We start from the raw sequence: 15,572 nt of genomic DNA on the forward strand, positions 1-15,572 counted from the left end.
ATTTATGTTTGGTCTGGTTTTGTTTGACAAAGAGAGTATATTCAGGTTTATAATCTAATTATCAAGACAGAGTTATACAGAAGATAGATAAACGATACTAGTGTTACGTTTCTATACAATCTTTTGAAAGTAAACAAAAGAAGCCATGTGGAATCAAAAACATTCGAAGCATGGGAAGATCAAATAATCCAGTGATGGAGCTAGAACGGAACTAAATCAATCATGAAACCTAAATAGTTTTTTAATCTTTCTAGAATCTCTTCTTATCAAAAAATTTCCTTATTTGTATAAAAAGCCTCGGGAAAGTTAACTTCTCATCCCAAACTCATTCCTCAGTTTATCTCTCGACTAGAGAGTGAAGGAAAAATCGAAGGATAATCTGTTTCTTCCAGCACAAGTTAACTTGCAAGGTAGTTTTCTCCCTTCGATTTATACTGTCTTGCTCACTTTCTTAGGCTATTTTTAGGACGATTCATTTTTTTAATTTGTATGTTATTCATCTTTTTAGGGTTCTTGTCACATTTTCGGCCTTAATTTGTATGTGTAAAAATATAAATAGTGAAGTAGATATCATTTTATATCGTCTAGCACTCTAGCTACTAGCTTGATCTGAAACTAGTATATATATAAATTATTTGAATGTCAGCTTTTTTTTGTGAAAGTCACACATCACATGGTAGTTGCATATTTCAAGAACTCAACTGAATTCGATTTAAAATTTCTCCAATCATAATTCATAAAGATATGTATTTCAATTTTTTTAAATAAAAATAGATTTTCCTATTTACCATGAAATTTTTTACTCTTTTTATTTGTTCTCATATAAATAGAGTGATAAACTATTTTACAAAGTTCATTTATGTGGAAATTGATAAAATGACAAGAACATGAAAAAAAGACAAAGATTTTTAGTTGAAATCTGTGATCGATCGAACAGAATCGGTTCAGCTACTGTTTTTGTAATAGAACAACTGTCCATTTTTATACCAAAATGACTAAACCACCCTTAGAAGATGCATGTGTTGTGTGGTACTAAAAACTCAAAAAAGCATTGAAACTTTACACCTTTGTGTCGTTTTCTCAATTTTACCCCCGCTTCATTTGGAATTGTCACTCTCAAAATTGGCGTATTTTCCAGTTCATATCTTCATTCATCTATGGCCCCATAAACCATAACTCTTTGAACCATATTTAATAATGTTACCTGCATGCATATACATTCATATAAAACATGTATTCATTATCATGTTAGATATGTCTAGTCTATTATTTCCCAAAAGAAAGACACCTAAGAGAGCAAGATTCTTGTTATTCATGATAACATTTTTGAAGATTCAAAAAAAATGAGTGATTGATGAATTATTTATGGTCAGCATCTAGTAAAATCATATCGACATATCCAGTCAGCCTTAGTAGAAATGCACCAAAGTGATATAGAGTGGATTTCTCTCGATCCGTGTAGAAATGGACCACCACATTGTCTGTTTAGAATATTATATTTTTTTGTATAAAATTGTAGACATAATCTCTTATTAATAAATATTTAATGCAAGTTAGTTATTTTTAATTTTATGAAAAGAGGTTAACTCCAATATGTACCATACTACTTGAAGAAGTTAAATGACAAAAAAAAATATAAGTAATACTACCATTTCCATATATTGTACTGATATTTCAAACTTTAATCAACTTTCCTTTCTATTTCTCCTTCTTTTTTTATGGTCAAACCCATTCTGTTTATGACTAAACATATGACATATCTAACCGTTATTAATTAGTTCACATATCACATATTTGTATAGTGTTTTCATTTTCAGTAATCAAACCATCCATCTACCACAAAAGAACTTGGTCATGTGTCCATTTTTAGAAATCAATAAAATATTATACCATATATTTATAGTATCTAACTTTAAGAGAATAAATATTTTTATTTGCCGATTCATATACACACACATGCGTGTGGTATCTATGTCTATCCATTAAACTAATTATATATAAACTTATTTTCTGGCCACAATTTTTGTTTCGTGTATAGAGAGAGCTCAAAGATGGAACCAACAGAAAAACCATCGACCAAACCATCTTCTCGGACTCTACCTAGAGACACTCGTGGCTCTCTCGAAGTATTCAACCCGTCAACTCAGCTGACCCGACCCGATAACCCGGTGTTCCGTCCTGAACCACCAGCGTGGCAAAACTTGAGTGATCCACGTGGCACCAGTCCTCAACCCCGACCACAACAAGAACCAGCTCCATCCAACCCTGTTCGGTCTGATCAAGAAATCGCTGTCACGACCTCATGGATGGCTCTGAAAGACCCATCACCGGAGACAATCTCCAAGAAGACGATCACCGCCGAGAAACCACAGAAGTCGGCGGTGGCGGCTGAGCAGAGAGCGGCAGAGTGGGGATTGGTTTTGAAGACCGATACAAAGACGGGAAAGCCACAAGGAGTAGGCGTGAGGAACTCTGGTGGAACTGAGAATGATCCTAACGGGAAAAAGACTACATCGCAGAGAAACTCGCAAAACTCTTGCCGGAGCTCCGGTGAGATGTCGGACGGAGATGTTCCCGGCGGGAGGAGTGGGATTCCAAGAGTATCGGAAGATCTAAAAGATGCGTTGTCGACGTTTCAACAAACGTTTGTGGTCTCAGATGCTACAAAACCTGATTATCCGATTATGTATGCAAGTGCTGGTTTCTTCAATATGACTGGTTACACTTCCAAAGAAGTCGTCGGCAGAAACTGGTAAAAAGTTATTCAAAAAATTTTAGAGCATTTTTTTAATATATAAAATACGTTTCGTTTTCTGTAATAATTACCAAAATTGCAAAGTTTTTTCTAATTAAATATCATAGTTTTGTTTTTAGGTTTATGGTTACTATAAATGTATAAAGATATCTTAAATGACTTAGTAATTCTTTCTAAATTTTCAAAAATTAAACCTAACTTTATTTTATTTTTTTAGAACTTTTCGAAACTGTGTACCAAAATTACAAAGATTAAGTTTTAGGTATGGTTATCCTAAATGATTTAGTAACTCTTACTAAATTTCTAAAAACTTTTTATAAACCTAATTTTTATGTTGTTTTTCCAAACTAATAGCCTTTTATAAACTAAGTTTATTTTTTAATGATAACTTAAAATATTTCTTTTAAATCGAACATTTCTTTGCAAATTCGAAAAATTTCTTACAAAAGTTTCCACCATTTTTTGTTCAATGAATGAATTTTATTTACAAAAAGAAAGAAGAAAAGAACATAATTTGGGTTTTTGTTTTATTGTAGCCGATTTTTACAAGGATCAGGTACAGATGCAGATGAGTTAGCAAAGATAAGAGAGACATTAGCTGCTGGTAACAATTATTGTGGGCGTATATTGAATTACAAGAAAGATGGGACCTCTTTTTGGAATCTTCTCACGATTGCTCCCATTAAAGACGAGAGTGGCAAAGTCCTCAAATTTATCGGGTTAGTCCCTTATTCCTTTTTATTTACTCGTTTCTCTCCTTTATTTCTTTCATTCAAAATGTCACCCTTTTTAATGGGTCTAAGTGTGGACCTGTGATTTGTGTTGCTTTCTCCGCAATAATTCAAAGATTTGTATCACCGACGGATCCTATTGTAGAATAACAAAAGAGAATAATCAATCAGGAAAAAGAAAAGAATTATAGAATCTGATAAAAAAATATGATTTTGAGGAAAAATCAGAAGATACCAATATGTTTTGTTTATTTGGACCAGAATGCAAGTGGAGGTGAGCAAGCACACTGAAGGGGCCAAAGAAAAGGCTTTGAGGCCCAATGGGCTTCCGGAATCTCTGATTCGATACGATGGTATTTACATACTTTCTTTTTCTATTTGTTTTTCCAAATTTTTTTCCATTTATTATGTTTTCTTAAAAATATTTTCAAATTTTGTTTTGTAAAAGCCCGCCAAAAAGATATGGCGACAAACTCAGTGACAGAGCTAGTAGAGGCGGTGAAGAGACCTCGGGCACTAAGCGAATCGACGAATCTCCATCCCTTCATGACAAAATCGGAGAGCGATGAACTTCCGAAAAAACCAGCTCGGCGAATGTCCGAAAATGTTGTTCCGTCAGGCCGAAGAAACTCTGGCGGCGGAAGAAGAAACTCGATGCAGCGAATCAACGAAATTCCCGAGAAAAAATCTAGAAAATCTTCCCTTTCCTTCATGGGGTAATAATCCTTACTAGATCATTTGTTTACCTGACAATTACTTTATAAAAATCGATTTAGTCTTTGATATGATTGTTGTGATACTCTGGTGATAGGATCAAGAAGAAGAGCGAATCTTTGGATGAATCTATAGACGATGGATTTATAGAGTATGGAGAAGAAGACGATGAGATTAGTGATAGGGACGAGAGACCTGAGAGTGTGGATGATAAAGTGAGACAAAAGGAAATGAGAAAGGGTATTGATCTAGCTACTACACTCGAACGTATCGAGAAGAATTTCGTCATCACTGATCCTAGGCTTCCCGATAATCCCATTGTAAGAACAAATGTTTTAGAAAAATGGAAACTTTTTTTGTTATGTTTCATTTCGATTGGTCTGAAAACGTATTGTTTGCTTTGTCCTATGTTTCTAGATTTTTGCATCTGATAGTTTCTTGGAGCTCACGGAATATAGCCGTGAAGAAATTCTTGGAAGAAATTGCAGGTATTACATGAATGTGATCTCAAAATGTCTTTTGAAAATATTTTTGAGCATAGAGCATGTGTTTATAAATTTTGTTTCATGGTTTTAGGTTTCTACAAGGTCCAGAGACTGATCTAACCACAGTGAAGAAGATTCGAAATGCTATTGATAACCAAACCGAAGTGACAGTTCAGCTCATCAACTACACCAAGAGCGGTACTCGATTTTTTCGATATTCTTAGATTAATCTGTCGATCATTGTATAAAGTTTTAAATTTACATTATATTCTCTGTGGCAGGAAAGAAGTTCTGGAACATTTTCCACTTGCAACCTATGCGTGATCAGAAGGTATAATGGTTTACATAGATATCTTGCATTATACGGCACCTTCAAACTAATCCTCAATTTCTTTTGGTTTATGAATTTAAAACTGAAGATGTCTATATTCTTTCTTTGATATGTTGTTGACAGGGAGAAGTACAATACTTTATTGGAGTTCAACTAGACGGGAGCAAGCACGTAGAACCAGTTCGCAATGTCATTGAAGAAACCGCAGTGAAAGAGGGAGAAGACCTGGTCTGGAATCCTAAACTATTGATCTTGATTTAGTATTCGTTTGATAGAAAATCAAGTATTAAACCTTAATCTATATTCTTTAGGTGAAAAAAACAGCTGTGAATATCGATGAAGCGGTTCGAGAACTTCCTGATGCCAACATGGTAAGTGATTGTCTAAGGATCTGAATATGATCATTTTAGATTAAGGTTTATTAGAATATATCTGACAGAATGTTTTATTGTGTCTTGTTTCTGAAGACACCAGAGGATTTATGGGCAAACCACTCAAAGGTTGTTCATTGTAAGCCTCACAGGAAAGATTCACCACCATGGATAGCTATCCAAAAGGTGTTGGAAAGTGGTGAACCGATTGGTTTGAAGCATTTCAAACCGGTGAAACCTTTGGGTTCTGGTGACACAGGAAGGTCTGAAACTCTATCTAATCTAATGAAATAGCTTACAAAAAAAAAGAACATTTCCTTCATTAATCTTATAATATCCCATTTGTGTTTTATCAGTGTGCATCTAGTGGAACTCGTTGGAACAGATCAGTTGTTTGCAATGAAAGCAATGGACAAGGCTGTTATGCTTAACCGAAACAAAGTAATTACAGTAACTTGCACTTCAAGGAATCTTGAGTTTCGCTTTTTATTTGTAAGTTTTGTAGCCACTGATATAATTTTTTGCAGGTACATAGAGCTAGAGCTGAGAGAGAGATCCTAGATTTGCTTGACCATCCTTTTCTTCCTGCACTCTACGCTTCTTTTCAGGTCAAAACCTCTGTTTACACATATATATATATATATATATATATATATATATATGCGTGTCTCTTTGGTCTTTGGTTACTAATGGATCATGTTTTATTCTGCAGACAAAAACACATATATGTCTTATAACAGATTACTATCCAGGAGGAGAACTCTTCATGCTCCTAGATCGACAACCTAGGAAGGTTCTCAAAGAAGATGCTGTAAGGTACAAGTGTTCCTCGCTCGAAAAAGTCTCAAGATTTCTTCACTTAAATATTGAACTAACAAAAACCCTGCATGAACTTTCAGATTCTATGCTGCTCAAGTTGTCGTTGCACTCGAGTATCTTCACTGTCAAGGCAATCCATTCAACCTCTTCTTTAATTACAAAGAAAATTTTGGATGCAAGGAATCTTGACATGATACTAAGTTGATCTTTGTAATTTTTCTTAAATTCAGGAATAATTTACCGAGACTTGAAACCGGAAAACGTTTTAATCCAAGGCAATGGCGATATCTCTTTGTCGGATTTTGATCTGTCTTGCTTGACATCTTGCAAACCTCAGGTTTGATTTCTCTCAACCTTTCCCTTCAGATTGTTTCCACTTCTACTAGAGAGTTTGCTCATGTATACTAATTAAGGGTGATTAATGAATCTTGTAGCTGTTGATTCCGAGTATAGACGAGAAGAAGAAGAAAAAGCAACAAAAGAGTCAACAAACTCCAATCTTCATGGCTGAACCAATGCGTGCATCAAACTCATTTGTTGGCACTGAAGAGTACATTGCTCCGGTTAGTATATTATATATACCAATTTAAGTACAGTGATTAAGGTATTTACCATTGTCTTAACCAGTAGTTGATGTCTCATATGGATAGGAAATTATATCCGGAGCAGGACATACGAGTGCAGTAGACTGGTGGGCTCTTGGTATACTTATGTATGAAATGTTATACGGATACACTCCTTTTAGAGGAAAAACAAGACAGAAGACTTTCACCAATGTTCTTCAAAAAGATCTCAAGTTTCCAGCTAGCATTCCTGTAATGGATCAATCACTATATTTCTATAAACTAATCTCATGCATAAAAATCGAGGATCATATTTAATTGTTCTGTTATTGGTTTGCAGGCAAGTCTTCAAGTGAAACAGCTGATTTTTAGGCTGTTACAACGAGATCCGAAGAAAAGACTAGGTTGTTTTGAAGGAGCAAATGAAGTCAAGCAACATTCTTTCTTCAAAGGCATAAATTGGGCTCTGATTCGATGCACGGTATAACTTCACACATTCTCTTTACTTGGTATATAAGAAACATTTCGGTTTTACTTGTGAAAGAAGAAAACTAATCATCTTATGAGATTATTTTGATATGCAGAACCCTCCAGAGCTCGAGACTCCGATATTTTCTGGTGAAGCTGAAAACGGAGAGAAAGTTGTTGATCCTGAGCTAGAAGATCTGCAAACAAATGTTTTTTGAGATTTGGACTAAACGTTTATCGTTTTCTTTTCAAGAATTGTTTGAAACTCTTTGTTCTCCAAAAATCTCGTTTTTAATTATTTTCATTTTACCATTATCTTTATTTATTTATAATGCCAAGTGTTTCTAATAATTTGTGTGAGTTTCTTAAGAATATGTTTTTTATATATGTCAATAAAATTAATCAAGTTTTGCATATGTTTTTGTTTGTTTCATTAATCAAGTTATTATAATGCGAATTCATGTGATTAAATTGGTAAAGTTAAACAAAGAATTGATATTTTTCATAATTTAGTTGAAGGCTACAAAAGACAATGGAAACCATAAAAAAAAAAGTTCAAATCAGAATTAAGGCTTGAATTGGGTACAAACCAGAATGATTATGATAGAGTAGATTAGATCCATGTTTCTTTGAATCTTTTAAGTGTTCTTGTTCTGTTTGTGTTTCAGAAAACTATAACTTTGTGGAGGACTAATTACTCACAGCAACACCGTTTCTGCTGCATCCTATGTGTGTGTTTTAGTAGTTATTGTGTTACTTAGTAAGAAATGCTCATTTGATTCATTCACATTGCGTCAAGTGATCTGCTCTGTGATTGTTCTTGACATTTTCAGTATGTATGGCTGGCCAAATCTGAGAGCTTTTCATGTCTAAATTAGTTTCTCGAGCTCTTTTTCTTTTGTGATGGTTTCAGTCTTTTCTTTTATAGGTTTCTTCAGCTATAATGCTTGAGGAGGGAATAAAGTATCATCTACTATGGGCGGGTCAGAAGGAGCTAGCAATCTCTATTCCAAGATTCCAGCGATGTACAGATACAAAACATGCAAGCTGTCAGAGGGAAGGGTGTGAAAACTGGTCAGTTAATAGGTGAATTTTGATGTAGAATTGAAACAGTGACTACTTATAGGAGCTGTATATGCTAATCTTGTGATAAATATTCAGTGACAACTTATGACCCAAAAAGTGGGTTAGTTTGTGAATTGAAACAATGACAACTTGAAACTGCAATTGCAAACTAATAATGAAAGTTATAAAGTCTCTTATCATTTACCAAAACTTCCAGAAACACATACCAAATAGAGAGTTGGATACTTCATCTTACAACTTAAAACTAATAAACAAAACCGTTACTAAACAATTATAGATCCACATTGCAAAAAGGGGTGGTTCAAGAGTGCACCAATCCCCCACCTTGAAGCAGGGTCCCTTTTTAAACATCTGCTGAGAAAATGCTGTGCTTCTTCAGATAACCAATCCGGTATATAAGGAATGTAACAGCTTTGACCGATGAGAATGTCCCAATCTACAGAACCGAGATCACTATGTTCTCCCCATACTTGTTGTCCCGTTAACATTTCCAAAACTGTGCATCCGAAAGCCCACGTGTCAACAGCGTAATCAACAATCCCATGTCGTATAAGCTCCGGAGACATGTATCGCGTTGTGCCTCTCCTATGACCTGATGCTTTTTCATACTCGCTTGAACCCTTCTCCAATGCTAAACCGAAATCCCCAATCTTTGCCACGTACCCATTAGGTCTTATCCGGTTCTCGACAGGGGCTAGTAAGATATTTTCCGGTTTGATGTCACAATGAATAATGTTTGCCCTGTGGATGTAGTCGAGACCGTAAAGGATATCTCTAGCAAGAAGTTTCACATCTTTCTCTGACAATCCTCCAAGGTTACTGTTGACCAAGTCGAAGAGGCTTTTGCCAGAGCAATACTCGAGAATCAAATTGTAATTCGTTCTCTCGCCACCGAACAGAGTCTCCTCGCGTGCAATCTCGTGGCCATAGCAACGAACGATGAAAGGAGATGAGAGACGGGTTAATATTCTTTCCTCGTCCATTAGACTCGAAGCTCGTGAAATCTCTGCAGATTTGATCGCCATGGTCGTTTTAGTTTTGGCCTTCTTACTTGTCGCCAGATAAACCGAACCGTAAGAGCCTCTTCCAAGGAACTCAGACTTGATCCAAGATGAAGACTTTCTGACTACTCCGTCGAATACTTGTTTGGTTATCTCTTCAACACTGAGACTACTACTACTCTTCGGTGTAAATCTCTTCCTTTTATTGTTCTTCAGAAGGATCGGAGATAGTTTAAGAGTGAAAATAGGGTTTTGATCAGGAAGAGGAGGGATCACCGAGGGTGAATATCTAGGTCTTTTTGTGAGAGGAGGGTCTGATAACTCGATGAATTTGAGATGACCATATCTTTTGTGGTAACCAGACAACGAAATCTCTGTCTCTATCATCTCCATTCTTCTTCTTTCTCTCGCTTTTCTCTGTTAAAGTTTTTCTGAAAGTGATGAAAACAAAAACAGAGAAGAAGACGAAATTTTCCTTTTTATAAGCTTGGTTTGACTTTGGTCAAAGTTCCCTTCTTTTTTTCATCAGAAGATCTTAGTTAGATTCAGTTTCATTAAGAAATATTAGTTAGATTCAGTTTCATAAGAAAATCTAATGCTTACATACAAACACGCGTAGTTTCGAATATATTTGTTTTTCTTAATTTCTTTAATGAATTATGAATCTGCAGACATTTTTCTCTCACACTTTTACAGATAAATAAAAATATACATGGCAATCCATTAGTAGACCAATCACATTTGTTTCAGTAATTAAAGCAAGAAATGTAATCTAAATAGCATTCTCAAATATTATTATTACAATTTTATTATTTGATACGATTTTTTTTTTTAATTCTAGTGTTTAGACTAGTTTTTTTATTTTATTTCAAATCACCAGTTATATTTTCGATAAACGTTAATTTCCTAAACACTAACTAATATTTAGTTTTTTTAAGAAATTTCAATTTTTTAAAACCACTAGTTTTTAATTTAGAAAATATTAGTAATATAAACAAATTTATGAATTTAGTTATTTATATTATATTATAATTATAAATTTAACATGTACTCAAATCTCCTTGTTTTTAATCGGTATCATGAAGTGATACTTTAACATTAACAAATATTTTCTCAAATTTTAAATGTGTATTAATAAATCTTAGTTAGATTCATTTTCATAAGAAAATCTAATGCTTACATACAAACACGCGTAGTTTCCGAATATATTTGTTTTTCTTAATTTCCTTAATGAATAATGAATTAGCAGACATTTTTCTCTCACACTTTTACAGATAAATAAAAATATACATGGCAATCCATTAGTAGACCAATCACATTTGTTTCAGTAATTAAGGCAAGAAATGTAATCTAAATAGCATTTTCAAATATTATTATTACAATTTTATTATTTGATACGATTTTTTTTTAATTCTAATGTTTAGACTAGTTTTTTGTTTTATTTCAAATCACCAGCTTATATTTTCGATAAACGTTAATTTCCTAAACACTAACTAATATTTAGTTTTTTTAAGAAATTTCAATTTTTTTAAACCACTAGTTTTTAATTTAGAAAATATTAGTAATATAGACAAATTTATGAATTTAGTTATTTATATTATATTATAATTATAAATTTTAGCATGTACTCAAATCTCCTTGTTTTTAATCGGTATCATGAAGTGATACTTTAACATTAACAAATATTTTCTCAAATTTTAAATGTGTATTAATAAATCTTAGTTAGATTTATTTTCATAAGAAAATCTAATGCTTACATACAAACACGCGTAGTTTCCGAATATATTTGTTTTTCTTAATTTTCTTAATGAATTATGAATTGGCAGACATTTTTCTCTCACACTTTTACAGATAAATAAAAATATACATGGCAATCCATTAGTAGACCAATCACATTTGTTTCAGTAATTAAGGCAAGAAATGTAATCTAAATAGCATTCTCAAATATTATTATTACAATTTTATTATTTGATACGATTTTTTTTTAATTCTAATGTTTAGACTAGTTTTTTGTTTTATTTCAAATCACCAGCTTATATTTTCGATAAACGTTAATTTCCTAAACACTAACTAATATTTAGTTTTTTTTAAGAAATTTCAATTTTTTTAAACCACTAGTTATAATTTAGAAAATATTAGTAATATAGACAAATTTATGAATTTAGTTATTTATATTATATTATAATTATAAATTTTTGCATGTACTCAAATCTCCTTGTTTTTAATCGGTATCATGAAGTGATACTTTAACATTAACAAATATTTTCTCAAATTTTAAATGTGTATTAATAAATCTTAGTTAGATTCATTTTCATAAGAAAATCTAATGCTTACATACAAACACGCGTAGTTTCCGAATATATTTGTTTTTCTTAATTTCTTTAATGAATTCTGAATTGACAGACATTTTTCTTTCACACTTTTATTGATAAATAAATAAATATTCATGGTAATCCATTAGTAGACCAATCACATTTGTTTCAGTAATAAAAGCAACTAAAATTTCTAAATTACGAACTAAAACTAAGGTAAAAATAATTTGATTTTTGATCAAATTATTTTAGGTATTTTGTGATTTTAGATTTATTTGTTCAGTTGGACATTTTCAAAAATAACCTTCAAAATGGTAATTATTTCGGTTTAGTTCCTATCGATTATGTGTTGGTTTGGAAATCTGAATGGAGAACCGATAAAGAACCAAATGCATTGGTTGATCATTATTTTATTATAATGTAATGTTTTATTAATTAATTTTGGTTTCAGTTTTTTTTGTATATATATTTTTTATATAGTGATAAAGAACCCTTATACCCCATAGCCTCTCCTCCTTGTCCGAACGATTCCACTAGCTTGAGAAAAGAAGCTGCGTTTGGTGGGCAGAGATTGGTACAGAGTGACCATTGATGTGCACAAGAGGGTCTGATCAGAAAAGAGCAAGTTCTCAGGGAGAAGATGAGGTCTCGAAGAGAGAATGGAGTGTGAGATGTGTATGTAGAGACTGTGGTGTTGATGTATTGCGATGATCTCAAGTACTATCATCAAAGTCTTGGTCTTTCTTAAGGTATTATGTTTATGAACATTGATTTGATTAAGTGCTGTCTCTTATATAGTGAATTCGCTGGTTGATAGACTTAAGGCTTGAATTGGGCTCAAACCAGAATGATTAGGATATAGTAGATTAGATGCATGTCTCTTTGTATCTCGCAAGTGTACTTGCTCTGTTTGTTTATGAAAAAAAGTGGAACTTTCTGCTGCATCTTTGGTGTGTGTTTGTGTTTTAGTAGTTATTATGTTACTTAGTAAGAAATGTTCATTTGATTCATTCACATTGCGTCAAGGGATATGCTATGATTGTTCTTGACATTTTCACTGGCCAAATCTGAGAGCTTTCATGTCCAAACATCTAGCCAAATATAGAATACTTTCTCATATCCGCTTGGGTCCTAGGTAGTACACAGAACCGATATGATATCCACGGGTATGATTGTGCAAGAACCGTCATGCATATTGGCCATAGCCCAAAACCAAATCGAACCGGTTTTCAGGCCATTTCTGATTCCAGTTTATTTTTTTACTAAAGTATGAAACCACATTTGTAGTGTTGCTACTTACCACTATCTGAATGGTTTGAAGCTTCTGATTGAATAGGTATTCAATTCAGTGGATCTCCTTGTGTCTGCATTGTCTCTTTTTCCTGATGATAACGATGTTGCTGCGGTATTACTCCTAGCAGTTCGTTGTTGTTTGCTTCATATACAAGAGTTAGCAGATCTTCTACTGAGAGATTCTGTTGGCATTCTCCATATAGGTCTTGTAGTGGCTTCTCGGGTTGCGTTAGTACTCCTTGCAGCCAGTTGTTGTGTTCATCATATTGCAACCCGTTGTTGTTTGCTTCATATTGAAGGTTTTGTTGGATCTGCGGTTGCGGTTGGCATTGTCCATATAGGTCTTGTGGCGGCTTTTCGGGTTTCATTAGTTCTCCTTGCAGCCCGTTGTTGTTTCCATCATATCGCAGCACGTTGTCTACTTCATATGGAAGTTTTCGCAGCTCTTCTAGTGAGGGTTTTTTTAGAACCTGCAGTGGCAGTTGGTATTGTCCATATGGGTCTTGTTGCAGGTGGTCGAGTTGTGTTAGTAGTTTTGCTGTTGAAGGATCCATCGGCTGGAAATTTGGGCTGCTATTGTTAATATCTTCTCCAAAACCATTTGCAAAATGGTCAAATGCCGCAGTAGGTACTTTTGCAAAAGTTGGAGCTCCAGTATCTATGGGAAGGAAATCATTAGATGTTGGCCATTGAGCAGTGGCTGCTGGTGCACCGGTTGAATATACAACAGGATAGTTATCTATGGAGAAAAAAGAACGAACGAGTGATTCATACAAATGATTCAATGTAAAAGGGTTTAAAATATGAGAGATAAAGGTTGAGTGTTTCTTTACACGCATGATCAGTATATGGCAACCATTGACTATTAGCTTCTGGTGGAACGGCAGGAGCTCCAAGATTGGTACCTATGGAGAAAGAAAGTAGTGTAATTCATAAAAATGCTCAAGTAGAAGTGTTAAACAAATGATAGATTAAGAGAGAAAGACTGAGTCTTCTTTACACGCAGGATCACTATAAGGAAACCAGTGATCATTAGCTCCTGGTGGAACGGTAGGAGCTCCCAGATTGGTACCTATGGAGAAAAAGGTTTGATCATTAGCTGCTGGTTGAACGGTAGGAGCTCCAAGAGTACCTATGGAGAATGAAAGTTGAGCCATTCTTAAAAAATGCTCAAGTAAAAGTGTTAAACAAATGATAGAGAAAGATTGAATCTCTTCTTTACAAGCTTGATGATTTGGTGTAGACCATTGGTTTTGATGAAGATGATTTTGTTGACCATTTGGAATCGGCAATTGGTTTACTACAAGACAGAGAAACAAAAGGAAGCTTTAGAAGTCAAAAGTGAAAGAAACCAAGTTTTGCCAGCTGCAATCATGACCTGCTGTACAATGCAATAGATATCAAACAAAACCAACTCAATATTCAGAAGAGAGAAAGGTTTGAGTTTGTTCTTTACAAGGTATATGATTAGTTGTAGTAGACCATTGATAAGAATGAAATTGATTTTGATGATCATTAGGAATCTGCAACTTGTTTACTACAAAGGAGAGAAACACAAGGAAATTCTTAGATGTCAAAAGTGCAAGAAATCGAGCATGAATCTAGTACCATATGTGTATTTATGACTTTACCTGTTAGACCAGGTGTATCATCCAATGCCAACGTTGCCAAGCTTGAAGGACTCATCTCTGACCTATCAGCTACATAATGCAAAGAGTTATCAAACAAAACAAACCCAATTTTCAAAAACATTATTGAACTTTAGAGATATCAGTAGAGAGATTTACAAGGTGTATTCGCTAGTTTCACCAAGAGATGAGCTCCTTCAGGATCTTGACCGAGAAAATTCTTGACTGTAGATACACAAAGACACAAAAAAATAATTGAAGCAGTTCATAAAATCGGGCAGTAAATAATCCATAAGAAGATTTTAGTCCTTGTGTTATACGTACATGGTGCAGTACCAATATCAAGATCTCCATTCTCGACCATCAGACTAACTTGCTTTCCAAGAAAAAATGTTAAACATTTCTATCTGACGCGCTAATTCACAGTGGAAGTAGTACTTCTTGAAAAACTCTGGACTCTCTTTCTGAAGCTGCTCCCATACTAATAAAAAAATCAAAAATCAAATTCTTTATAAACAAGCACAGAATCACATCAAAGCAGAGATTATAAAATACAAACTTGTTATGGTGAGATGGTGACTAATATTGTGATTGTCCTCCAGATATGTCACTGTTTCTTCCAAACTCATGTACTTGTAAATACATGTCTCGATTAAGTTCTTAACCTGAAACAGAACAAACAACAATCACATGATATGAGACAGAGTTGGTAACACAATAAGCTTCAGAGAATCATGAACGTTTTAGAGATTTGGTGTAGAAAATATCAATACTTTGTCTATGGTCTCAGAAACATTATGACTGATGCTGCAGAGATAATTGTGACGAGATGGTTCGTCCATAGCTTTCGAGGGAACCTGACAAAAACAGGAAGATGATACGAGTCTCTTTGACGAATGAAAGATTAAAGAGTCAGTTATGAGATTGAAGGGATATTTATAACTAGCGAGAATTTCGTTGATATAACAGTTTTCCTTGTTCGTCTTGTAGTACTTAAGAGTTAAGAAAATGTAAC

General features: G+C 33.9%; 3 protein-coding genes and 1 long non-coding RNA gene across 5 annotated transcripts; 1 reads left to right on the forward strand and 3 right to left on the reverse strand.

Moving 5' to 3' along the window:
- The first annotated feature begins 215 nt into the window (after positions 1–215).
- PHOT1 (phototropin 1) lies at positions 216–7,705 on the forward strand. Of its 2 annotated transcripts, NM_114447.4 has the most exons (21): positions 216–410; positions 2,039–2,752; positions 3,292–3,474; positions 3,748–3,839; positions 3,935–4,202; positions 4,298–4,520; positions 4,618–4,688; positions 4,777–4,883; positions 4,967–5,016; positions 5,140–5,244; positions 5,328–5,387; positions 5,484–5,650; positions 5,744–5,828; positions 5,915–5,995; positions 6,100–6,203; positions 6,287–6,336; positions 6,437–6,543; positions 6,641–6,769; positions 6,857–7,021; positions 7,110–7,250; positions 7,354–7,705. In NM_114447.4, exons 2-21 carry the CDS (start codon positions 2,052–2,054, stop codon positions 7,453–7,455), a joined length of 2,991 nt encoding a protein of 996 aa, NP_190164.1. In that variant the 5' UTR covers positions 216–410; positions 2,039–2,051; the 3' UTR covers positions 7,456–7,705. The 2 variants fall into 2 exon arrangements, with proteins under 2 accessions (NP_190164.1, NP_001030814.1); NM_001035737.2 differs by lacking the exon at positions 216–410 and having other exon boundaries at positions 1,842–2,752.
- A 794-nt stretch (positions 7,706–8,499) lies between these two features.
- Positions 8,500–9,717, reverse strand: AT3G45790 (Protein kinase superfamily protein; the record flags this gene model as incomplete). The annotated part of the gene is made up of 2 exons (NM_114448.1): positions 8,500–8,560; positions 8,648–9,717. 2 exons carry the CDS (start codon positions 9,715–9,717, stop codon positions 8,500–8,502), a joined length of 1,131 nt encoding a protein of 376 aa, NP_190165.1.
- A 2,422-nt stretch (positions 9,718–12,139) lies between these two features.
- AT3G07275 lies at positions 12,140–12,378 on the reverse strand. The gene has a single exon (NR_141311.1). It is a non-coding gene; the product is annotated as an other RNA (long non-coding RNA).
- Positions 12,379–12,976: 598 nt separating this feature from the next.
- AT3G45800 (Plant protein 1589 of unknown function) lies at positions 12,977–14,629 on the reverse strand (the record flags this gene model as incomplete). Its single annotated transcript, NM_114449.3, has 6 exons — positions 14,561–14,629; positions 14,386–14,466; positions 14,152–14,229; positions 13,930–14,061; positions 13,763–13,834; positions 12,977–13,668 (listed from the first exon to the last, which is right to left on the reverse strand). Exons 1-6 carry the CDS (start codon positions 14,613–14,615, stop codon positions 12,977–12,979), a joined length of 1,110 nt encoding a protein of 369 aa, NP_190166.3. The 5' UTR covers positions 14,616–14,629.
- Between the last annotated feature and the right edge of the window lie 943 nt (positions 14,630–15,572).

Source organism: Arabidopsis thaliana, chromosome 3 (assembly GCF_000001735.4).
Source record: "Arabidopsis thaliana chromosome 3, partial sequence".
Taxonomy (NCBI): Eukaryota; Viridiplantae; Streptophyta; class Magnoliopsida; order Brassicales; family Brassicaceae; genus Arabidopsis; species Arabidopsis thaliana.

Excerpts from the sequence above, each read along its gene's own strand:
- PHOT1 (NM_114447.4), top strand. The coding sequence starts at position 2,052 with ATGGAACCAACAGAAAAACCATCGACCAAACCATCTTCTCGGACTCTA. Across the intron at positions 4,203-4,297 it reads TCTTCCCTTTCCTTCATGGG|GATCAAGAAGAAGAGCGAAT; the intron begins GTAATAATCCTT and ends CTCTGGTGATAG. Across the intron at positions 6,204-6,286 it reads CTCAAAGAAGATGCTGTAAG|ATTCTATGCTGCTCAAGTTG; the intron begins GTACAAGTGTTC and ends ATGAACTTTCAG.